Source organism: Prionailurus bengalensis, chromosome B1 (assembly GCF_016509475.1).
Source record: "Prionailurus bengalensis isolate Pbe53 chromosome B1, Fcat_Pben_1.1_paternal_pri, whole genome shotgun sequence".
NCBI lineage: Eukaryota > Metazoa > Chordata > Mammalia > Carnivora > Felidae > Prionailurus > Prionailurus bengalensis.
Window position 1 is genome coordinate 41,135,978 of NC_057344.1, and position 24,159 is coordinate 41,160,136.

Here is a 24,159-nt window from a genome sequence, read left to right on the forward strand (position 1 = left end):
TCCTGAAAGCCGTCTCTCCCCATCCTCCCTGCTGTGGACCTCTGTGCTTTGATCTTGCCTTTCCTGATGTTACCACACTGAACAGCAACAATGTATCTGTTTCCACTCTTTTACCTGACAGACTATAAGCTTCTTTAGGCCAGGGATTATGTCTGTTCTCTTTTGTTTCCTTGTCACTTAACCCATACCTGGTGCTCATTGATCGCTTAATAAATATTTGTTGAATTAATCTGTGAGTGAATGAGTGAAGAGGCTCCTCTGTCTTTAATGTTTTTTAAAATAGATTGCCACCTAAGAAACCATGAGAGTCCTTAACAAAGTTTTTTAAGTGCTACAGATTTGTTAGGGGCAAAGAACAGAGGGATTTAGATGTGAGTTCCATGTTTTACTCACTCATTCATTCATTCATTCATAACCACATGAATTAAGGATCACTATGTGTGTTACATGCATATATGAGGATTGTGGGGCATATGAGAGATATGAAGCATAGTCACTGGTCTTAAGAGGCTGATAAGTAAGGAGAGAAGATACACACACCTGATAAGTTAGTTATAGACACAATTCAGCATATCTATGAGTAAGGTCTAAGTGACAGGTAAGAAAAGCCCACGGAAGTCTAGGGTAGTCAAGGAAGGCTTCCTGGGAGAGGTGGGCCTGGCTGGAGCTGGCTTGGAGGATTTGATGAGGTAGAAAGGAGAGTGTAGTCAGAGACCAGCATGACCACAGGGGCCAGAGTAAACCAAACTCACTTAGGAGCTGCCTGGAAGCATCGTGTAGGGAAGAAGTAGGAAATGAGGTTGGAATTATCTCCTTGAATTTCTGTGTTCATTTCCTTTACAACTACTTCTCTTCCCTCTTCTCCCAGAATGGCCTGTCTCCAATTCACATGGCGGCTCAGGGAGACCACCTTGACTGTGTCCGACTTCTGTTGCAATACAACGCAGACATAGACGACATCACCCTGGACCACCTGACCCCGCTCCACGTGGCAGCCCACTGCGGCCATCACAGAGTAGCCAAGGTCCTTTTGGATAAAGGAGCCAAACCAAATTCCAGAGCCCTGGTGAGTGGGAGCCTATTGGAGAAGGTGCCAGAGAGTCAAAGGCTGAGGGAGGTGGGACTGAGCTGTGTGGCTGAGCTTGGTGGGAAGGGCACCAGTTGGTGCCTGGAGGTACCCCCGAGATTCGGGGTCTGGATAGTGGCAGTGCCTGCTAGGACCCAGGAGGCAGGATGGTAACCCCCACACTCCCTGCCACATTCAGCTGGGTATCGCCTTCTGCACCCCGATGACCATGGTCCTGGTGACAGGCTGAGGTCAGGGGTGGGTTTGGGTCCTGGAGATCTGACTAAGAAGCCGTGTCCGTGGTATGTATGTGGGTTGGGGGAGCCACTCCATCTGAGACAGCCCAATGCTGAGGAACAGTGACTGCCTATAGACTGCCTGCTTTGGGTGGGGGGTGAGTGCAATGGGCTGAGCTAAGCATCCTTCCTCTGCTGACGGACTTAGAGTTTTCACAGTGCTGGTGAAAGTTCTCGCCTAAAGCCAATTGCCCCCTGGGACTATGGCTCCTCTTCCTCTTTCCCCAGGCCTGGCACTTTGAGGACACAGCATCAGGGATCTGGTGGGGCCAGAGCTCTGCACAGAGCATGGCCTTGACCACCATGTCCTCTCTGCCCACTCCCAGAGGGGAGAATTTAGAAGGCAGGAGAGCTTCCAGTCTGACAAGGATGGCTCCTTCATTCATTCAGAAAGCTTTCATGGAGCTTTTACCACATGCCAGGGACTATTTGGGGGTACTTGGGGGATTTCTGTGCTTCAGCACTATTGACATTCTGGGTCTGATATTCCTTGTTGTGGGGGGCTGGCTTGTGCCTGGTAGGATGTTTGGCAGTGTCCTTGGCCCCCACCCTCTACATGCTAATATCCTCCTCTGGTTGTGACAACAGCAGTGTCTCCAGATGTTGCCAAGTGTCCCTGGGGTGGGTGGGAAAAAGTCCCCTCCCCTCCCCTTACTTTGAGAACCACTGCCTAATAGAATAAAGCACTGGAAAAACAAACAAAAATAAACAAATAAAAATCCGTGCCCTTGTGGAATTTACATCTACAGTGGAGTTGCTATATGGAGATCCATTTTACTAAAAATGATTGGTGGTTTCAGGGGAGAGGGAACATGATTTGTTTCACAAAAGTACTCTTTATTGTCAGTCTCCCCTTAAGGAAATGTTAAACAGCAGGCTCTTTTTGTGCATTCAAAAATATGATTAAAATTTTTAAAACGGTTGATAGACAACTTGTTCAGGAACATACGTGGTGCAGAAGGCGAGAGCTGCCTGCCTCTTGCGTGGTTCACAGTCACCGATGGTCCGGCCACTGGGAATCACTGATGGGTGGTCTGAGTGCTCCTTGGGCCAGTGTTGTAAGTTCCTGCTTGTCTGTCTCCCTATGTGCGGGGCTGCAGAATGGCTTTACCCCCTTGCATATCGCCTGCAAGAAGAACCACATCCGTGTCATGGAGCTGCTGCTGAAGACGGGAGCTTCGATTGATGCTGTCACCGAGGTAGGAGAATTCTGCAGATGGGCACATGGTCTCTGCCCCTGGTCTTCATCCAGAAGCTGTCTTGAGACTCGTTGTTCTTAGCCACATGTGTGTACAATCCTGGGCTTCTTGAAGGGATCAGTTGGGTGACCAAATATAAGAGAACATGTGTAGAGTTTCAGGGACCTTTCCAAGATCAGATGCAATTTTTTTTTTTGAGTTGTAAAGCAGACAGAATGACCCTGCAGTGATTTTTTCTTCTGCCAGTCATTTTCCTGGAAGCAAACCCATCTCATTTAACTCCCCTTTCTTGGAAAACCATTCTGGAGCACCTAGAAGCAAGAAAGCATTAGATTCATCTGGCTCTCTTCTTTATAGGAGCAGAAAAGGCTCCTCTGTTCTCATTCCTCTCTTGTGTGTTCCAGTCTGGCTTGACACCTCTCCACGTGGCCTCCTTCATGGGGCACCTGCCCATTGTGAAGAACCTCTTGCAGCGGGGGGCATCACCCAACGTCTCCAACGTGGTAAGCCCGTGGGGAGGGCAAGGGCTCTTTCCTCTGGACCGAGAGCTCAGAGAGGAGCTTAGCTAGTGATCCTAAGATCTCCTCTCTGAGGACAGAGCTAGAATTCTCAGAATAGGAGAGACTTCAGATTTGGGAAGAACATGTGTGTATATTGATGCGTTCCCAATTAAATTTATCACACATCTGTAAGTCCTAGGAGTTTTATGTTAGGCAGTAATTTTGGAACTTCCGTGTTATCTGGAAATACATTTATAATTTTTAGCATTCATTAGCTCTGGGGTTTACCTTCAATTATACCTAGAAAACACACACACACACACACACACACACACACACACACACACACCAGTCATCAGCAGGCTAAAGGCCAACGGAGCTGCTTGCTGGGGCAACTCCACCTTTGGACAAAAGGCCACCAAGTTACTCCAGGCTGGCATTTTGGAACCGTGCATGTGTCCTTTTGGAAACTCAGCACATATGAACATTTCTATAACTCTGTTATTTTACAGAAAGTGGAGACCCCACTGCACATGGCAGCCAGAGCTGGGCACACGGAAGTGGCCAAATATTTGCTCCAGAACAAAGCCAAAGTCAATGCCAAGGCCAAGGTGAGTTTTGGAGGTGGGAAGGATTCTGGAATGTAAGTAATTCAAGTGGATTGAAGAGAAATCCATCCTTGTTAGAGGCCTGGCTGTACTGCTTGTGGCACAAAGACTCCTTGTCATTCCCACATTGTCTGTGCTAACTGTTCAGATTCTGCTTTGCAGGGGTTCTGAGAAGACCAGACCTATGTTTCTTTTTCTTTTTTAAAAAAATGTTTATTGGGGCGCCTGGGTGGCACAGTCGGTTAAGCGTCCGACTTCAGCCAGGTCACGATCTCGCGGTCCGGGAGTTCGAGCCCCGCATCAGGGTCTGGGCTGATGGCTCAGAGCCTGGAGCCTGCTTCCGATTCTGTGTCTCCCTCTCTCTCTGCCCCTCCCCCGTTCATGCTCTGCCTCTCTCTGTCCCAAAAATAAATAAACGTTGAAAAAAAAATTTTTAAAAAATGTTTATTTATTTATTTTGAGAGAAAGAAAGAGAGGGAGTGCGTGGAGGGGCAGAGAGAGGGAGAGAGAGGGAGAGAGAATCCCAAGCAGGATCTACACACAGAGCCCGACACGGGGCTCGATCCCACAAACTATGAGATCATGACCTGAGCTGAAATCAAGAATCAGACTCTCAACCGACTGAACCAGATCTATGTTTCTTTAGGATAATGAAAGTCTAAAGAACATGGCTAGGTTGCAGAGTTTTTTGGGCTGAAAGAGTTTCATGTTGGTGACAGTTGTGGCGTAAGAAAAGAAACAACTTTTTAAAAATGTTTACTTATTTAATTTTGAGAGAGAGAGAGAGAGAGAGAGTGAGCACAAGTGGGGGAGGGGCAGAGAGAAAGGGAGACACAGGATCCGAATCAGGCTCCAGGCTCCAAGCTGTCAGCGCAGAGCCCAGCTAAAACTCGCCCAAACCATGAGATCATGACCTGAGCTGAAGTCGGACACTTAACCGACTGAACCACCCAGGCACCCCGAGAAGCAACTTTTTGGAGACTATGTTGCCAATAAAAATCAGTCGGGAATTACTTGATCTAAAAATGGAAGATTCCCCCTTGTTGTAAAAGGTATTCTCAAGGAATCAGCTGAATGAGAGAAAGAATTGCTACTGAATTTGCAAGGTGATTGGCTTTGACCGAGATGGGGCTTGCCTACATCCCAGAAGACAGCGGCTGTGTTTACAGTTGGAACAGTGGTTTGTGCTTGGGCCACACGAGGAGTCTCCCAAATGGGCCCAAGAGCACAGAGACCTCACCCTTGAACCCCTTCAGTATCAGGGGAGGAGGAGGAACAGGGGTGGGAAAAGAAAGTCATCTTTCCCCTTCAGCCATTTAGACTTTCCCATGACCCCTTTCAAACAGAAAGGCAAACATCCACTCAGACATGACTTGGAAGACGGTAAGAACAAGTACAACATACTGAGTGCGTGTTTTGTGCCAAACACTGTGCAGAACATTTTCTAGGCACTACCTGCTTGATCCTCGCCATAGCCCAAGAGGTAGATATTACTGTTCCCATTTTACAGATGGGAAGGCTGAGCCTTTGGGCAATTCAGTAGAAATAACAGCTAAGTTGAAGGGTAGTTGTGAGGAGTCCACAAGAGAGCATATTTATTTCTGTAACTCAGAGACTTGATTTGAATCCCAGCTCTTCATCATACTAGCTGTGTGGCCTTGAGAAAGTCACTTACCCCCTCTGGGTCTCACCTTCCTTCTCTGTAAAGTGAGAAGTTGGATTAAGAAGCCTTCCCTGTTCTTTGGTTTCACTTTGGGTTCCAGGATGACCAGACCCCACTTCACTGTGCAGCTCGCATTGGCCACACAAACATGGTGAAGCTCCTGCTGGAAAATAATGCCAATCCCAACCTGGCCACGACCGCTGGGCACACCCCCCTGCACATTGCAGCCCGAGAGGGCCATGTGGAGACAGTCCTGGCCCTCCTGGAAAAGGAAGCGTCCCAGGCATGCATGACCAAGGTACAGCCTTCCTCCTCCTGTTCTCTGGAGGCAGCTGGCTACGGCGGGCCTGGGGTGTGGGCTGGGCGTTCCCTCCTGTTCCTCTGTGTTGCCTTGATAATGCTGAAAGCAGCCGGGAGGACCAGCACCCCCAGCCTGGCTGCCATCTGTGAGCCTGATGTGTCATCCTTCCCCAGAAAGGTGGTAAACTGTAGTTTCTCATCCACCCACCCAGCCTTCATCCCTTTATCATGAAATAGCTGTTTGGTCTGGACAAATCTGGTTCTGGAATACAAGAAGGGCTAAGGCTCAACCCCTGCCCTCAACTTGCTAGTAGTCGAATAACAACAGCACAAGGTGGTTTTATGCTCCATCACGAGAGGTGCAGGTGCAATCAGAGGAAGCCTGCTAATTTCTGGGGCCTTGGCCTCTTGAAAGGATCAGAAATTGCTGTGTCCTTTATTTGATCAGCGTTTCCACTTAAGGCGGGATACCTCCTTTGCCATGGGCCCTTTCTCTGGAGGGTGTGGGGGAGACAGCTCTGATGCCCCCTGGTTCGGACAGCCTGTGTTTCTCCTCAGAAAGGATTTACCCCTCTCCATGTGGCTGCCAAGTATGGGAAGGTTAGGGTGGCCGAGGTGCTGCTGGAACGGGACGCACATCCAAATGCTGCTGGAAAAGTGAGTTTGAACTCCACCACCGCGCCCCCCCCCCCCGCCCCTCTCTCACCTGAGAGGCCAGAGCAAAGGATAAACTTTGCTACTTGGGAATGACCTCTCTTACCCATGCCTATTGTGTCCATCTTTTGAATGGGCCGCCATCTTGGGGGAAGGGGTTTTGGAAAGACTGTCTTTCTGACAAAGGCCTTGTCCCCTCAGGAAAACCTGGTGGCCTCCTCTGAGCGAGTGCGTTAATTGTGCTGCCCACCAGGCCCTGCAGGAACGGGGGGGGGGGGGGGGGTAGGAGGGAGGGAGGGGTAGCCCCGGGTCTGGCTGGTCTCTCGGGTGACTTCAGATCAAGACTGGCTTTGGAATGACTTTTTAACCAGATTGTAACTCTGTAAAAGAAGTGATACACATCCCAAAACGGTACCTCCTGTAGCTAAAGGGATCACTAGTAGAAAGCCAGTTGAGTGAAGGCTGTTCTCTTTGTCCATCTTGCCCCCAGCAGAATGGCTTGACCCCTCTGCACGTGGCCGTCCATCACAACCACCTGGACATCGTCAGGCTGCTGCTTCCCCGGGGCGGCTCCCCACACAGCCCCGCTTGGGTAAGCCTGTCCGGGTCCGTATACTGGGAGCCCTGGCCCCGGACCTCCTCAGAGCCTGGGCCTCTGGAAGGCAGGCTGCCTGCCTCTCCTTCAGGAAGGGCTGTTCCAGGAGCAGCTGGAGGGTTTTCGTGTTTTGCTTTTATTTTTACCTCTGAAATCTCACCTCACTTACACAAATGTTACCTGCGGTAATTGCTACTATTTGGAGATCAGGAGTGGGGTGGAAAATGGGTAACACTTCTCAGCCACAGGTTCCCTCACAGAGGTGGGATTCGTTTTACACAACAAATGTGTTCCCCAAAGTGCTGTGTGTCAACTGAGTTTTGTCAGCTGGTGGTCACAAGTCAGCATGTCCAGGAATCTCCAGGAGCGGTGAGCCTTGTCAGGTTCTCTCTCCATAAGTCCAGAGTGCAGGCCCCTGAAACATGCTGCTCAGAGTGGCAGGTTCACGGCCTCTCAAGGGAACCAAGTGAGGGACACTGAGCGGGCTCGCTTATGTAAGATCAGACTGGGGTGGGGGCAGGCAGTGCAAGGTGAAGGGATCAAGCTGGAAGTGAGGATCATTTTCGGGGACAGGCTGCCTGGTGTGGGACCAGAGGGTGCACAGTGTTTGTCTGTGAGGGGAGGGGGCTGATGGCCAAGCAGGGGAGGAGGGGAGACGAGTGGGGGGAGGGGCAGGGCTCTGCTACAAAGGACAAACAAACCTATCAGGTTGCTCACTGATAGGGCAGCCAGGACTCAGAAAACAGGACCTTTTCTGAGAGAGCACACCCCGCCCGCCCGATGCTCAGCCACCCGGCAGGAGGCTCAGCGCTGCCACGGTGGAGGGAGCCACGGCAGAGGGAGCCACCAGGGCGGGTTGGTGTGTGATTATAGCTGACACCTGCTGACTGCAGCGGGAACAGAGCCGAGTCCGGGAAAATCCGTGCGGGCCTCAGTTTGTCTTCCCTCCTCAGAATGGATGCTCATCTGAATTTTACAGCCTCCCTTCCCTGGAGACACAGCGTCTCCCAGACACCTCTGTCTCCTTGGGCTCCTGTCCCTGCCGCTGTTGTAGCGAGCCCACGTCACTGTGCAGACGGAGCGTGCGGCCCCGCTAAGATGTGACTTACTCCTGCCTCTAAAAATAAAAAGCTGGACTCCCCGCCTCCTCACTCCCCTCCTTATATAAAAGAAATTGGAGCCAGGTTCATGGTATTTAAAGAGAGCCTTATCCAAGCACAAACCTTGTACAGATGGGGTTTGTTTCCATGGCAAAAAATAGTTTCCCAAGTAGTCTGGCAATTTTGTAGAATTTCACATGCAAATCTCTCTGCACCCAAACCAAACCCTCCCCCTTCTCATTTTGATGCTAATGTTGTTTTAACATTTAGGCAGATTTCTCTCCAGTGTGCATTCTTTTGGATGAGCTCATTTCCTTGGGAAAAAAAGACCTTTCCGTGGCACATACTCCTCCCTAAACACTCCACCTAGCTGCCCCTTGTCCTTGTCACCTACAGAAGGTCATTCATCCCCCCTTAGTCTTGCTTTCTGGGAAGCCCAGAGGGCTAGTCTCTGTTCCGAGACTGCCAGCTGCCCTTGTACGTCGGGTTGAACCAGGGATCACCTGGCCTGAGCTGCTGCCAAAGTACGTGTGCCCTTTGCGAGGACAGGGTGCTGTGTTTGCCAGTATGGATGTGCCAAGCTGCCCAGGTGACCCGTACTCCTGATTAGACTGCCATGAGTATACTTCAACTTCCCTGGTACTGTCCTTTACCTATTGGAATTCCTAATAATTGTTGCTTTCCTGCTGTGAATACCTGCTATGGCCCGGGCCCTGGCTGGGTGTTCAGTTAGGTCATCCCACCCATCCTGGGGACGGCACTGAGAAGCAGATGTTCTCTGAGGCTCCCCTTATAGAGAACCATCTCCTGTGGGGATGGCTCCAGATCCCAAGCTCCATCTAGCAAACCACACCTCTTTCTTTGCTTTCTGTTGATACAACACAAAAAGAGTTTTGTTTAATTAATATTATAATCAAAGGTTGATCTTGTTGTGGGAACACAACCTAAAGCGGATGTATTCTCATAACATATTTTTTTAAAAAGGAACCCAGAAGTGAATTATCTTACATAATTATTCAATTGAATTGAATCTTTTTATTCAATTTAATTCTCTGGGTAAATTACAACTTCTCATTTTCCCCACAATAACCACCTTCCTAATGGCTCTTTCCCTGTCCTCCAATGTTAGGACCCTGGAATGTTACTATATTGTCAGCCCCCTTTTTTCCTCTTTCCTTTTCCTGATCAGTGATCCTGGCAGAATCAGAAATGTTGGTTTCCACAGTAAGGCAGTGGCTGGCGGGAAGGTTCAGATCTCTGGGAGAGACAGAGGAATGCTGGCCAAGGTGGGGAAACCGTATGTCTTATGCCATCTGCTCCGGGACTGGCAGGCATGTGCTAGGAAGTCATGGGTCCTGCTCAGAGGCCCTGAGGCCTGGCATCTCTTTTAGTCCTGAATGTGTGGAGGCCTTGCTACTCAAAGTGTGGTCCCTGGACCAGCAGCATCAGCATCATCTGGAAACTTGTTAGAAATGCAGACTTTGGGACCTGCCAAGAACTTCTGAGTCAGAGTATACATTTTAACAAGATCCCGAGTGCTTTGTGTACGCACCGTGGTTTGAGAAGCAATGTTCCAGATGAAAGGACCTGGGATCTGGAGTCTGAAGGCCAGCTTGGGTTATCTGTTGTTCATTTACTAGGTGACATTAGATAAGGCCCTTAACCTTGCCGAGAATTAACTTCTTTAAGCCACAAAATGAGACAATAATAAAAATGCCTGCCTTGTTTCCTGTACAAGGGATCATGTAGGTGAAAGTGGTTTCTAACAGTGATGACCAAAGTAGGCTGTCAGCTGTCTGCAGCAGGATAAGGCACTTGCTCCATCCAACAGCTGTGAGAAAAGAACAAGTTAGATGTTATTATCCACTTTAAACGGCTTCAAAAAATATAAAAGGATGTCTCACAGACATTGAATATCTTGCCCCCCGTCACACAGCTAGTTCATGTGGAAAGAGGACTTGCCTCCCTGTCCTCAAGTTCCTTGCTGGGCTTGACCCTTCTTCCACCCCCTGCCTCAGCCCACAAGCCCGGGGAGGGTGGGGGTAACAGACAGGAGCCTTTCATTTATTTACCTAGCTTTCTAGGTGTTCTTCTGTGAGCTGCTGGCTTTTGTGGTGACAGAGCACCTCCAGCAGAGCACTTTGTCATGCTGGCTGGGGGTGGGGTGGGGGTGGGGGGCTCCAAATCAAAGGGATTTGGTTTGTTTGTTTGTTGACTTAAATCACTCTCCTTGGTGACACCAGCTCTGCTCACTGAGTGTCGCTGAGTGTCCGGCAGGCCAAGAACCTGGCCTAACTCTCCCTCAGAGGATTTAAAATCTAAGGCATGTGTTCATATTGTCAACTCAGCATTCTTGTAACCGGGCTCCGGGTGGCTTCTTCTGTTTCAGAATGGCTACACCCCTCTGCACATTGCTGCCAAGCAGAACCAGATTGAGGTGGCCCGCAGCCTGCTGCAGTACGGGGGGTCAGCAAATGCAGAGTCGGTGCAAGGTGTGACACCCCTTCACCTGGCCGCCCAAGAGGGTCACGCAGAGATGGTGGCTCTGCTACTTTCGAAACAAGCCAATGGCAATCTGGGGAACAAGGTAAATATGGCTTCTCCAGATTTGCCCTGTAGTCGCGGTAATGTTTTAGTGGTAACTACGTAGATATTCTATCTGAATATGGAGTGCCTGCTGGGTGCTCAGGCACTGAGTTTAGGTGTGTGTCTGTGTGTGTGTGTGTGTGTGTGTGTGTGTGCACGTGCCCTTGCGTGAGCATGTAATCCTTGCCACAGCCCTGTGTAGGTTTTATCTCAGTTTTATAAATGAATAAACAGATTCAGAAAAGTTGCTTGTTCCCAGGGTTGCATGACCCTGAGCCTACCTGACGCCAAAGCCTTTTCTAGATAGATTAGCTCAAGAATCTGCAAAAAGATCAATATTAAAATCCACAGTACACTTTCCCAAATATAGGCCAGTGGGTCTACATTCAGGAATGTAGTAAGTAATTTGGTACTAAACATTTGTTTTCTGTGGCAGAATATTTTTAAATGCCCACCCATACGTTAAACTAGCAGTTCTCCATCCCGACTATTGGTGGAAGAATCTGGGTCCTTCCAAGATTGTAGACAGCATTTTGAGAGGATGGGCATATGAGTGTATTTCTAGGTGAAGTCTTCATAGTTCTCAAAGGAGCTTCTCAAAAGGAACACATGACCCAAGAAAGACCAAGAATCACTTATTTTTAAAAAATCATAGTTTTATTGAAATACAATTTACATACAATAAAATTCAGCCTTTTGAACTGTACTATTCAGTGGTTGTTAGTATATGTACAGAATTGGCCACCATCACCACTATCTAATTTCCAGAACATTCTTATCACCCCAAAAGAAGCCTCATACCCATTAATGGCCACTTCCCATTTCCCCCAAATATCTCAGTCCCCGGCAATCACTAATCTATGGTCTCTGAATTTGCATATTCTGGATGTTTCATATAGTGAAATCAATACAAAGAGCCACTCCTTTAGATGATAAAGGAACAGTTTCAGAAAGGCAAGCATTTTAAGGATAAACAGATTTGTTAAAAGATCCATTGGTTCTTTTTTGCACAAGTGTGGACAAGTGATCCCCAGTAGGGACCTGTTAGGGCAGGACCATTATACTGAGTGGATTCTTGGTTTCTGCCTTGTGCCATTTCAAGCAGGCTCTGTGAGGAGCCATAGGGTGGTGGTGATTCTCAGTACTGGAGTCATCCTCACTCATCCCACATGGCACTACATGGGGCAAATTACTGTGTTATCCTAAGAATCAGGCGAGCGCCTGGAGGCTTGTGACGGACGTAGGACCTCTCCATGTCACAGCCTGTACTCGCCACCGCCCCACCCGCCCACCTGCTCAGGCCTTGCTGCGAGGGTTACTGCTCCTGGGCCTCTGGGCAGCCTGCTGGGAAGTGCAGAAGGCAGAGGAGGACAAGTGGAGTCCCTGGAGAGGGGACAGGCCCTGCCCCTCTGCCTCTGGCTGCAGAGGAATCACAGCTCTGTGGGTCCCACAGTTAGCAAAGCATATTGAGTAGGGGAGAGGGGAGAGAAGACTTTCCTGGCATTTTTGTGTGAGTGTGCACATATGAGATGACCCCTCCAGCGCATCACTGTCCTGAGAAAGCTGTGTTGAGAACTCCCAAGAATATGGTGCTTTCGGACCCTGAAGGATCATCCGTCCTTCGACAGTGCGGCATGGGCTGTGAGGTGCTAATAACATGCTACACTGAAGTGGCACGTCATGCTTTCCAGTGTGTTTTCATCAGTGTTTTCTCAACCTTACTTTGCCCTCAAGATATGTCAGTGATAACCCCTATTTTCCAGATAAGGAAACCAGATAGGTTTAGGGTCTAGATAGGTCTAGATAAGGACTCTGAAGCTTGTCCCAAATTATGGAAATAGGGAATGTTATAAGTGGAAAGTTCCATAAAGTTTCTCTAGTTCACAGGTCAGCAAACTACGGCCCATAGGCCAAAACTGGCCCACCACTTGTTGGTGTAAATTAAGTTTTATTGGAACATAGCCATGTCCGTTTGTTTCCATGTTGGCCATAGTTGCTTTCTCATTATAACTGACAGAGTTGGGAAGCTGTGACAGAGACATAAGCCTAAAATACTGACTATCTGGCCCTTAGCAGAAAACATTGTTAACCTCTACTTTAGTTAAGCCACCTCACTTTTCAGATAAGGATAGAGGCCCAGAGCTGGAAGAGCTTTGTCCAAGGTCACACACCTGTTCGGTGGCTACACAGCTAGGGTGGGCTCCCAAACCCCAGTGCTCTTTCTCTGTGGCTTGAAAATCTTTATTGGCTACAAGATGATGAACTTCTGTTTCCTTCCAGAGCGGACTCACCCCCCTCCATCTGGTAGCACAAGAAGGTCACGTTCCAGTGGCAGATGTGCTGATCAAACACGGTGTCATGGTGGATGCCACCACCCGGGTAAGGCAGGCAGTTAGTTTGTGCTTCTGCCCATGTGTGCTTCCCCACCCTTCTCCCCTATGTGCACCCCTAGCCCTGCCCCGAAGCCCTGCTGCTTACCCATTCTCACCTCTTGCTTTTCAGATGGGTTATACCCCACTCCACGTGGCCAGTCATTATGGAAATATCAAGCTGGTAAAGTTTCTGCTACAGCACCAGGCAGATGTCAATGCCAAGACGAAGGTACAGGAACACTTGAGAGCTGACTTCTATACTGTCACTTCTTAGGTGCCAAATTAGGGTGCAGTCAGAGTTAACCCTGGGGCACTTGGGGCTGTGCCACAATTTTAAGCTTTGATCCTAGAGGCGGAAATGGGGAAAATGCCTTTTTTGTCTTGCCCATAGAAGCCAGGCTGTATAATATGTGGGCAGTTCTCTCTCTCTCATAGCTAGTTAATCCTGCCAAAATGTTACCTTGCTTTACAGCAAGGATACAGTCCCTTGCACCAGGCGGCCCAACAGGGACATACAGACATCGTGACACTGCTTCTCAAAAATGGTGCTTCCCCAAATGAGGTCAGCTCGGTAAGTACCCACCAGTTTCCCAATTTCGGAGAAGTGGTCCCGATGGGCAGTCCCGTGAGACCCCTATACACCAGAGAGGCTCGGTCTACCCTTGCTGCACATCCAGGGCCTGGACCATAAAGTCACAGCTGCGTCAGTAGCCCAGGCATGGGTTCTGTGATTGATTTCTCTTTCTGGTGAACTCTAGGTTATCCTCTAAATATCATTTACCCTCCCTCTTTACCTTTGTTTAAATAGTGCTGTTGAAACTCTCTCTGTGCATGTGTGACGCCACTTTTAGTAATAGTACAAGTAGCAAACCAAATGTCTTGCGTGGTTCATGATGTTTCAGGGCTTCGGGGTTGTCTTGAGCAATATGCTCAGTCCTGAATAGGGGCTTCCTCATTTGACGATGGGCAGGTTTTCCGAGATTTTCTCCATGGCTGCTTCCAGCTCTGAAGGCATCTGGACCTTCGTAGATGTGGCTGCTAAACCTTAACTGGTTGGAGCTGAATGTGTATGGGGCCCAGAACACATCCCTGGGACTGGAGAACTTAAAAGAAAATAAAGCCTCGATATCACTCTACTTCCACTTAGCTCTGTCTCTTCAAATCAAAGTAGAAAATATGCCCCTCCCCTGTTTCTGGTGGTGATTTGTGATTTCTAATTGGCCTAAACAGTTAACTGAAGTGTGTATACATTATTTTGATTATTTTAGCACTCAGTAACGGATACCCAAAGAACTGGTGTTGGGAGCAGTGAGCAGCACTGCCCTCCACTTTCCTATTCCAAAATTGCATATGGTGCCTTCCTGACCCATTCCTTCCAGTTGGTTTGGTTCCCTCTTGGCAGTTCTTGACTTGTCCTGGCAAGATTTCCTCTGTTCTCATTTCAAAACTCCCACATTCGGTGCTACAGACTTAAAGTATCACTGCCCTCCTCTCTCCCATACCCCATCTTTGCAAGCATTGTTCCTAACACCTGTCTGGGCTCACAAGTGTGCAGGGGTCTTGCTCTGGGCTCTGAGGTGCAGTGTACCCACCTACACTCTTCTAAACAATTAGAATGTGAGCTTGGTCTACATAAAGGGGGCAGTGCTTTCCCCCCAGACGCCATTCCCTTATCTGATCTCACTCTGTCTCTGCTAATTTTCCCAGAATGGAACCACACCTCTGGCAATAGCCAAGCGCTTAGGCTACATCTCTGTAACAGACGTGCTCAAGGTTGTCACGGATGAAACCAGTTTTGTGGTATGTCGGCTTCTCCGCTGCACCATCCACCCCAGATACACACAGACTGACAGGGCGCCCCTGTGGGTTACTCTGGGAAGAGGAGCACATTCTGGGATGGGATAGGAAGCACAGCACCAGTGGCCGGCTGGGGCCACAGGAAGAGGGTGTTCTCCTCTATCAGGCGGAGTTGTACTGCCACCTAGTGGTCAAAAGAGTTAGGGCTGTGACCAGACCTAAGGGGGCAAATAGCAAGCTGGGTGCTGGGCGGAGACATGGCAATAGGAAGCTGGCATTTCCTGTTTATCCCCTTGCCAGACAGCTTTCAGGCGGAAGGGCCTCTCAGCTTTGATTCTCTTCCTTTAACACAAACCTCCTTTCCCACCTCCTTCCTGCTGAATCTGTGAAAGGGCCTACTGTTCTATTTGGGTTGAATTCTCTGCTTTTTCTTTTAGTTAGCCAGTGACAAGCACCGGTTGAGTTTCCCTGAGACGGTAGATGAGATCCTGGATGTCTCTGAAGATGAAGGTAATGTCTGGGATTAACAAAAAGTCTGGGGAAAGTCAGTCTGAAGGGAGCACACCTGGGAGCCCTCTGTCCCTGGGTGCCTCCTGGCACCTGCCATAGTGCATTCAAGGGCCCTTCTTGCACACAGACACACACATGCACACACGTGTTCTGCGGGGCTGTATCAAATCAGAGAGAACTGCTTTTTAATGATGTTTTCCGTTATCAAAAATATTCCTTTAGTGTAATTTTAGGAGCAGGAAAAAAACCTACGTCTCAGAGTTAAAATACAAAATGCCTTGAACTTTCCTAAATATATGTGTGTTTGTCCATTATACATGGAGTATGATTCTACTCAGATCAACTCTCAGAGCTGTTGAGAACTGCAATAAAATTCTGCCTGATACTTTCCTGTGCTTTGAACAAATAACAAGCTGTTTATTTAAAATCTGTAAAAATTCTTTTTTTAATTAAGCTACTCTTCTGACCACATAGTGGGTCAGTAAGTTTTGGGGTGCAACCATTATTATGAAATCACTATAGTTTCAACTTCTGTGAGCCAGGGAGTGCTTGTAGTATATTTCTTGCCCCACATAAGCCTGTCTCCTCACTTAGGTCTGAGGGGAGCCCTTGTGATGTAAAATCACGGGGTTGGTCTGGATTATCTCTCTAGTCCCTGGTGTCTTAACCATGTCAGCGAGGTGATTAAAGCTCCTTTGTGTCCCTGTTAATAATATGCCTCTTGCATTAACTGACTTCAGTCCTGCCCTTTCTTTTTTTTAAAATTTTTTTAATGTTTATTTATTTTTGAGAGAGACAGAGACAGAATGCGAGTGGGTTAGGGGCAGAGAGAGAAGAAGACACAGAATCCGAAGCAGGCTCCAGGCTCTGAGCTGTCAGCACAGAGCCCAATGTGGGGCTCAAACTCACGAGCTGTGAGAACATGACCTGAGCCTAAGTCAGATGCTCAACCGACTGAGCCACCCAGGTGCCCCTAAATAAGTGTTTGGTTTTTTTCTTTAAATTTATCCTGCCCTTTCTTAAACTTGGCTCTTCTTTGCTTTCCAGGAACTGCTCATATAACTATCATGGGTATGAAACACTTTCTGTTCCCTGTGGTCCTTTCTCACGAGTGCATTTCACCCTAAGCAATCCCAGCTCTCACTAATCCATTCCTGCTTTCCACCCTCCTCCAATGGCTAACAATCTGGAGCCAGGAGCTTCACTATAACAGGAGATTTACACCCATAAGATCCACGCCTGGGCAGGTAGCTCCTGCCTGTCCATTTCCATGTCTGTGCCCATGCCACTGTGTTTGTGATCATAACTGCATGAGCTGTTGTTATTCCATTCTGTCAGCTCCAGATCACAGAACCAGGATGCTCACTGCTAAGTGACAGTAAATGACACCGCAAGGTCGAGGGCTCCCGCTCAGTTCAAGCAAGGAAAGAGAAATAAAGAGGCAGTCGGGGCTGCAGACAGTTTGAACCACTTTGTAATGGACTTAGGAAATAATAAGGTTTCAGCTGCAATGATTATAAAAAAACGCTAGAGCCCTTCAAAATGAATGGGCTCAGTCCCATTGTAGTTTACTCTTCCATAGTGTGTGGTGTGGCAAAGGACAGAAACAACTCTTTTCTTTGGCGTCTGAGTCCCCAGCAAGAGCTGTTTTGAAGTGGAGCTTGTTCAGGCCAAAGAAGTCTCTTCTGGCTGTATTTTTTGTCTTCTGCAAAGGCTGGTATAGACTAAGCTGTTGGGAGCTGGCTGGCTTGCTCTGTGCCACCGGGCTGGAAGAACGGAACGGGGCTGGCCCAAGACATTGTTAGTGGTCCCCTTGGAGCAACAAGGGCCTTGCTCTGCCCCTCAGGGGCCAGCATTGAGAGGAGGAGCAAGAAAGCACTTTTTAAATAGAAAGAGGAAACCTCCATTGTGTCACTCATGTAGACTTGTGTGGTTTCAGGGGAAGAACTCGTCTCCAAGGCTGAGAAACAGGATTCCAGGGATATCGATGAAGAGAAGGAGCTGCTGGATTTTGTGCCGAAGCTAGACCAAGTGTAAGGAGCGTGCACACCGTGGATGGGCAGGCGGGCCCCGGAGCTCAGGGTGGAGGGGTTCCCCAGCAGGGAAAAGTCACAAGAAGTCCAGGCAGAGCGTGTTCTGTGGACAGGGAGAGAATGCTGATTGGCTCGATTGTGGGCCCGGTACTTTAGGATCAGTGAGCCCTGTCCCCTGACCGCCAGGCGGGGTCACAGGGGCCTCTCTCTGCCTCTGCCAGTGTCCCTGCTCCCTCTCTGTCTCCTCCTCACAGCCCCTCCCTCTCCTGCACTCCCAGCTTATCACCAGAAAAGTCCACTGAGGAAGATTCACATTAACAACTGTTGCCAAGCTGAGCTCATGCACTGACCATGGCTGTCTGCCAGCACGGCACCTTAGAGAAACCCACAAAGGGTTTGTGTCTGCCTGCAACACATTCCTCCCCCCACCACCTTGGGGTGCTGTGAATTATTCCCATGTGGGTACATCAGCACACAGAGAGATTTGGTGAATAAATCTAAACGTGACAATTGTAGAAACACCTAGTCCTCAGGGTTTCTGAAAAGACAAACATGTGCCATCTTAGTCCCAGGGCTCATTCAAAACAGGGCAGTGGAACAGCAGGAAGTGAAGGCCCAAGGGTATTTCACCAGTGAGTATTCACTGTATAAGATATGAATCTCCAAACTCAAAATCATTACTATTTACTGCATAGCAGTTAGAAAGAAGTACAGGACTTGGCCTCTCATAAAGAACCTACCAATTTATTTGGTGGGATCAAAACATACTCCAGGGGGTGCCTGGGTGGCTCAGTCAGTTAGCATCCAACTTTGGCTCAGGTCATGATCTCATCGTTCCTGAGTTTGAGCCCCGTGTAGGGCTCTGTGCTGACAACTCAGAGCCTGGAGCCTGTTTCAGATTCTATGTCTCCCTCTCTCTCTCTCTCTCTCTCTCTCTCTGCCCCTCCCCCCCCCCATACTCTCTATGTCTTTCTCTGTCTCTCTGTCTCAAAGATACATAAACATTTAAAACAATTAAAACACACACACACACACACACACACACACACACACACACCAAGAGGTCACAGAGCAGTGCAGGATAAGATGTTAAGGCCAGAGCGAGGATCCTATCAACAAGGGCTCCGAGGCTGAGAAGCGGGTGATAAGTGTGAGGGAAGGCTTCATGTGGGAGGCAGCCCCTTCATCTGGCTTGTGAAGGACAGCTGGGCCCGAGGAAAGGCTTTGAGGTGAGGGGAAGAGGCTGGTCAGTGTGTGACGCTGAATTGTATTTCTTGTGTGATGTGCATGTCGGGTTGTGGCAAGGGGGGCAGGTAGGTTAGGTTATTATGGGGGTACGTGTTTCTTTAGGCCTCCCATGGCAGCCAGGGGCTATTTAGAAGAATCATCCCTCTGATTTCCCCATGTTCTGGGTGTCTAGGGTGGAATCTCCAGCCATCCCGAGGATCCCGTGTGTCACACCTGAGACAGTGGTGATTAGATCTGAGGAGCCAGAACAGGTAAGAAGCACCTTTTGTTTTTTTGTTCCCATCTGCAGAGAGTGGGTACCCCTGGGACAACGATGGTTTTGAAATGATCCACGGTATGATAGGAACTAAGAATTAAATGCCTGTAGCATTTACCAAGCCCTTCAATCCAGGCTTCCACGTGTACTTTGCAGTCCCCTGTGCTGCCAGAGTTCTTATTATCCCAGATATTAATGATACAAGTCTCAGAGAGCCCAAGGGTGTGTAAAATACCATTATGCTAGTCTGTCCAGTCACAAATGAGGCTGAGAACTGACGCCAGAAATTCTGGCCCCAAAGCCCGTGTCCTCATGGCCCCACTCCCTGTGCACAGGCTCTCTGCATGCCCCGGACAGTGGGTCACAGTGCTGGAGAGGGAGCTGAGGTTGAGCTGCGGGCCCAGTCACCGAACTCCTTTATTTCACATCCATTAGAGAGGGGGACAGTTTCTGCCTCCCCTTCCTCCAGGTATTATCGAGAAGTTAAAATACCAACACAGAAAGGGATGTCAGAGAGAGCTGTTCCCAGGCGGCACTCTTGCTCATCATAGTCCCCTATTTTGTGGCTTCCCTGGGTGCCATCTGAATTTGTCCCAAAAAACGGTGGGATGGTTTCAAACAAGTTAATTCTCCTTAATTTAGTTTTATGCCATCTGGCATCCCCCCACCACTACCGCCACCAAGGGAAGGAGATTTTCTAGGATAAAAAGCAGTGTGATGTTTGGAGGTTGGAAATGATTGCCCTGAGGCCTGATAACTGAAATGGGCCTGGCCTGTTTTCCAGCTAAGGCTGGTCTTTTCCTCTGCCACCAAAGGGCTAGATGTCTGAAAGCGGCAGCCATAGCCCTGGACCCCAAGGGTGGCATGCAGGGACAAGCCAGCTGTGAAGTTGTCCAATCAGCCATCCATGCTAGTGCTGTGATACTGGAGTCACTCACTGGGAGGCCTTTGGGAGATATGGTGAAATATGGTCCTGGTACAGATGTGGCATATTCCCTGGATGCTGCCAACAACAATGAGAAAGTCACCGTGTCAACCTGTGTCCTGTTGTTCCTTGACCAACCCATTCTCTTCAGCTCCTTGCTTAAGTCATGCACTCAAGACAGTGGGCATTCCTGGGTTCTTACTGTGAGCTCTGTAGGAGGACTGTGAGACCCAAGCCTGACCCCTAAGAGCAGACGGACCAGCTGGGAAGGGTGGGCTCAGATATGTGAAGCCAGTTCTCACAGATTGCGGAAAGAATCAATGTCCCCCATGCCAGATCATGCTGTGTGAAGCCTTCTGGATTAGAGTAGTGGGAAAGCTTCATGTAGGAGGCAAGGTGTGACGGTGGGTGGAGCAGGCCAGTGAAGGAGAAGGACAGGGGTGTCAGGACCCATGGGAGCAAGAGGGGACTTGGGAGTAAACCCAGATTCAGACCCTGCTGGCTTTCATGGGTGCTTGTGATATGCAACGCCCCATGGGAGGCAGCCCCATGGCTCCGCAGCTATAGTGTCACTGAGGGGCAAGGACCATCCCTTTTGCAGATGAGGAAGGAAGTCCCCCAAGGTTAGGGTGTGCCCCGTTCACCTCCTGTACCTCAGATACCCGCAGGACTAGTCGCTGGCCCAGAGCTAAGCAGCTAGTAGGCGATGGTGCAGGGTTCCAGTACCAAGTCTGCGAAAACTGAGCTCCCTAGAGCAGAGGTTTCACACTGGAGAGGGGCTGGAGGAAAGAGCGGGTAGGTCTGCAGTTTGTGCGGTGGATGTTGGACCTAAAAGGAGCCAAGAAGCAGCCATGATGGTAGGAAGAAGTCTATGCCTCCTTTTAGACTCCAGAAAAGCCTTGTCCAGAAAGGGTCAGTAGTGAGTGTGCAGGATTTGGGTCGCTTGCTTTCTGGCAACGAGACGCTCCTGAGCCTCCCCAGCCCAGAAAGACACCAACCTGGCCAAGACTAGCTCCTGTGACCCAGGAAGTGCTGGGACAATTGGCCTTTCTCTCCTCCTCAGGCGTCTAAGGAGTATGATGAAGACTCACTCATCCCCAGCAGCCCGGCCACAGAGACCTCAGACAACATCAGCCCAGTGGCCAGCCCCGTCCACACAGGGTGAGTGACCCCATGACTCACGGGTTATGGGCGTGAGTCTCACTCTCCCTGTCTCAGAGAAGGCGTATAGAAGCCCAACATGGATCTGCCTGTGCCTTAGGTTTTTGGTGAGCTTCATGGTGGATGCCCGGGGAGGCTCCATGAGGGGGAGCCGTCACAATGGCCTGAGGGTGGTGATCCCGCCCCGGACATGTGCCGCCCCTACTCGTATCACCTGCCGCCTGGTCAAGCCCCAGAAGCTGAGCACGCCGCCCCCACTGGCCGAGGAGGAGGGCCTTGCCAGCAGGATCATCGCGCTGGGACCCGCCGGGGCCCAGTTCTTAAGGTGAGAAGTCACTCACATGGGATGCGACACATGTCCTTAACCTGCCCCTGCCCCTGCCTCTGCCCCTGCCCCTGCTGGTCCGTCGCTGCCACCTCAGCATCAACCACCCAGAACCACCCCAGCCACAGGGAAGAGGAAATGCCAAGTCCCAGAGCCCCATGCAATCTTGTTTGTCTGCTGTCCTGACAGAGTAACAGAACCAGGAACTTTTAGTCCCTGTCTCCCAGATACACTGAGGAGTCCACAGCCCCAGGGTGGAGCTTACTCCTCTCAAATCTTGTATGATACTAGAGAAGGGGACTGAAAAGACTGGGCTGGCTACCTTGGGGCCTTCAAGGGCTGAATTATTTAAGCTTTAAGATGGTATTTCTAAAAGACAGCCCTACAGCATTGCCCCCAAGGACAAGATTAGTGGGCTTGAGAGTGAAGCAGAGTGGGGTTCTACCTGAGCTTTGTTGGGACAGGTGTGTCCAGGGAGGCCCGGCCTTCTTGCCTTTGTCCTCTGCCTGTCCCCACCTCTGAGCTTCCATCCACCCCTGGAAAGCAGCCTGCAGAGTGCTTTTGTGTTGCTTTTCCTTTTTTTTTTTTAATTTTTTAACGTTTATTCATTTTTGAGAGACAGAGAGAGATGGAGCATGAGTGGGGGAGGGGCAGAGAGAGAGGAAGACAGAATCCGAAGCAGGCTCCAGGCTCTGAGCTGTCAGCACAGAGCCCAATGCGGGGCTTGAACTCACGAACCGCAAGATCATGACCTGAGCCGAAGTCGGACGCTCAACCGACTGAGCCACCCAGGCGCCCCGATTTTCCTTTAAAAAAATTTTTTTTTCAACGTTTATTTATTTTTGGGACAGAGAGAGACAGAGCATGAACGGGGGAGGGGCAGAGAGAGAGGGAGACACAGAATCGGAAACAGGCTCCAGGCTCTGAGCCATCAGCCCAGCGCCTGACGTGGGGCTCGAACTCACGGACCGCGAGATCGTGACCTGGCTGAAGTCGGACGCTTAACCGACTGCGCCACCCAGGCGCCCCCCGATTTTCCTTTTTAAATGTAGTCATCAAAGCCTCCCTCTGAAGGAAGTGGCTTTATCACCATTGGATAGAGGAGAAAGCTAAGGCTTGGTCCCCTGCCTAGAGATATCTAGGAATGGCTGGCGGGTTCTCAGGATCAGGTCCAAGGGCTGGGTTACTCAGGTGAGCGTCCACTACATGGCCATGGCAGGAGATCCCCCTGTGAGGTGAGATTGGGTCCTGGTTGCTTACTGTTCCTCCGGGGCCTGGCAGTGAGTGAGGGACCCTCGGAGCGTCTCAGGAACTCAAGGAGGGTCTGTTCTCCATCCGGACCTGCCCCGAGGTGGGGCCTCGCTCTGGCTGCAGGATCCCATCTTTCTCCAAGCAGGGACCGACTGCCCCCCCTTTCCCTGTTCTTTCCTCCCTGTGCACAGCCACCCGCCCACAGGCACCCATGCCCACATCTACACACCTTGCCCACCATCTGCTCTGTCCCCTCAGCCCTGTGATCGTGGAGATCCCCCACTTTGCCTCCCAAGGCCGTGGGGACCGTGAACTCGTGGTGCTGCGCAGTGAAAACGGCTCCGTGTGGAAGGAACACAAGAGCCGCTATGGAGAAAGCTACCTGGATCAGATCCTCAATGGGATGGACGAAGGTAACTGAGCCCCAGGGATCCCAGAGCAGGGTGCCCTCCTTCTGGAAGGTGGGACTTGAGCTTGCAATTTTGGGTGGGTTGTTAGGACCGCCTGGAGTTTGGGAAGGCCAGATAGACCGGGGATGGCCCCATCAGGTCCAGTCCCAGGTGCCTGGGGCACCTGAGGGGTGCTGCTAGGTGCCTGGGGAGGGGACAAACATCGGGAGCCAGGGATGAGGAGGTTCTGGGGACACAGTGGTTGAGCCTGCATCTGGCACGACGGCATGACCGGGGTGGGTGGCATCATGCCATGTGATTACAGAGCTGGGGAGTCTGGAGGAGCTGGAGAAGAAGAGGGTCTGCCGCATCATCACCACCGACTTCCCCTTGTACTTCGTGATCATGTCACGGCTCTGCCAGGACTACGACACCATCGGCCCTGAAGGGGGCTTTCTGAAGAGCAAGCTGGTCCCCCTGGTGCAGGCAACGTTCCCAGAAAATGCTGTCACCAAGAGAGTGAAGCTGGCTCTGCAGGTGACACAGCCCTCCCTCCTCACCAGTTGCCCCCCCGCCTCCGTCCAACTCAGAGTTTATGGAAGGTGGGAGGAATTCAAGGCCCCCAGGAAGACTTCCCTAGCATATCCCCCACTTTTGTCCAATGCCTTAAAATCCCAGTTAGAGATGTGACCTTAAAGCTCAGAAGTTGGGTGAGTGGGGTAGGGCAGGCACTCCCTGGTAAGTTGCAGAAAGCCCCAGATTACGCATTAAACCACGATGCCAGCATGCTCGCGTGCTTGACGTGAGAGAATTCCACGGGGCATCCTGGAGAGGTAACTAATGGTGAGCAAGGGTGGTGCCATCCACGGAATGGGAGCAGCAGGAGAGGGGGAGAAAGGGCTCCGGAAAGAGAGCTGAGCAGTGATATCAGCCCCAGGATGGGCTCCATGCCCAGCAAAACAGATCTGTGTGGTGCAACAGTGGAAGGACCGCTGCACCCCCTGGGAGCCTTTGCCCTCTGTATAAACAGCCTGCTCTCCCTCTGGGGACGTGCTGGCCCTCATGAACAAGTCCCCCCTGCTGCTGGAGGCTCAGTGCCTGCCTTTGCTACCTTGCAGGCCCAGCCTGTACCAGATGAGCTTGTCACCAAACTCCTGGGCAACCAGGCCACGTTCAGCCCCATCGTCACCGTGGAGCCACGGCGCCGGAAGTTCTATCGCCCCATTGGCCTTCGGATCCCACTCCCTCCTTCCTGGACGGACAACCCAAGGGACAGCGGGGAGGGGGACACCACCAGTCTGCGCCTACTCTGCAGTGTCACTGGT

At 50.3% G+C, this 24,159-nt stretch overlaps 1 protein-coding gene across 18 annotated transcripts in view; it reads left to right on the top strand.

The window, feature by feature from the left end:
• Positions 1-24,159, top strand: part of ANK1 (ankyrin 1) — a 219,784-nt gene that overhangs the window by 151,642 nt on the left and 43,983 nt on the right. For 7 of the 18 annotated variants that reach the window (XM_043563175.1, XM_043563216.1, XM_043563165.1 and 4 more), the window contains exons 10-30: positions 869-1,066; positions 2,463-2,561; positions 2,966-3,064; positions 3,574-3,672; positions 5,433-5,630; positions 6,191-6,289; positions 6,777-6,878; positions 10,371-10,568; positions 12,848-12,946; positions 13,070-13,168; positions 13,412-13,510; positions 14,647-14,739; positions 15,174-15,246; positions 16,294-16,317; positions 17,186-17,279; positions 18,700-18,778; positions 20,772-20,869; positions 20,970-21,194; positions 22,704-22,858; positions 23,160-23,371; positions 23,953-24,157. In XM_043563175.1, the coding sequence (XP_043419110.1) occupies positions 869-1,066; positions 2,463-2,561; positions 2,966-3,064; positions 3,574-3,672; positions 5,433-5,630; positions 6,191-6,289; positions 6,777-6,878; positions 10,371-10,568; positions 12,848-12,946; positions 13,070-13,168; positions 13,412-13,510; positions 14,647-14,739; positions 15,174-15,246; positions 16,294-16,317; positions 17,186-17,279; positions 18,700-18,778; positions 20,772-20,869; positions 20,970-21,194; positions 22,704-22,858; positions 23,160-23,371; positions 23,953-24,157 (2,647 nt within the window). The remainder of the gene's footprint in view (positions 1-868; positions 1,067-2,462; positions 2,562-2,965; positions 3,065-3,573; positions 3,673-5,432; positions 5,631-6,190; positions 6,290-6,776; positions 6,879-10,370; positions 10,569-12,847; positions 12,947-13,069; positions 13,169-13,411; positions 13,511-14,646; positions 14,740-15,173; positions 15,247-16,293; positions 16,318-17,185; positions 17,280-18,699; positions 18,779-20,771; positions 20,870-20,969; positions 21,195-22,703; positions 22,859-23,159; positions 23,372-23,952; positions 24,158-24,159) is intronic. The other 11 variants (XM_043563247.1, XM_043563271.1, XM_043563210.1 and 8 more) reach the window with 2 other exon arrangements.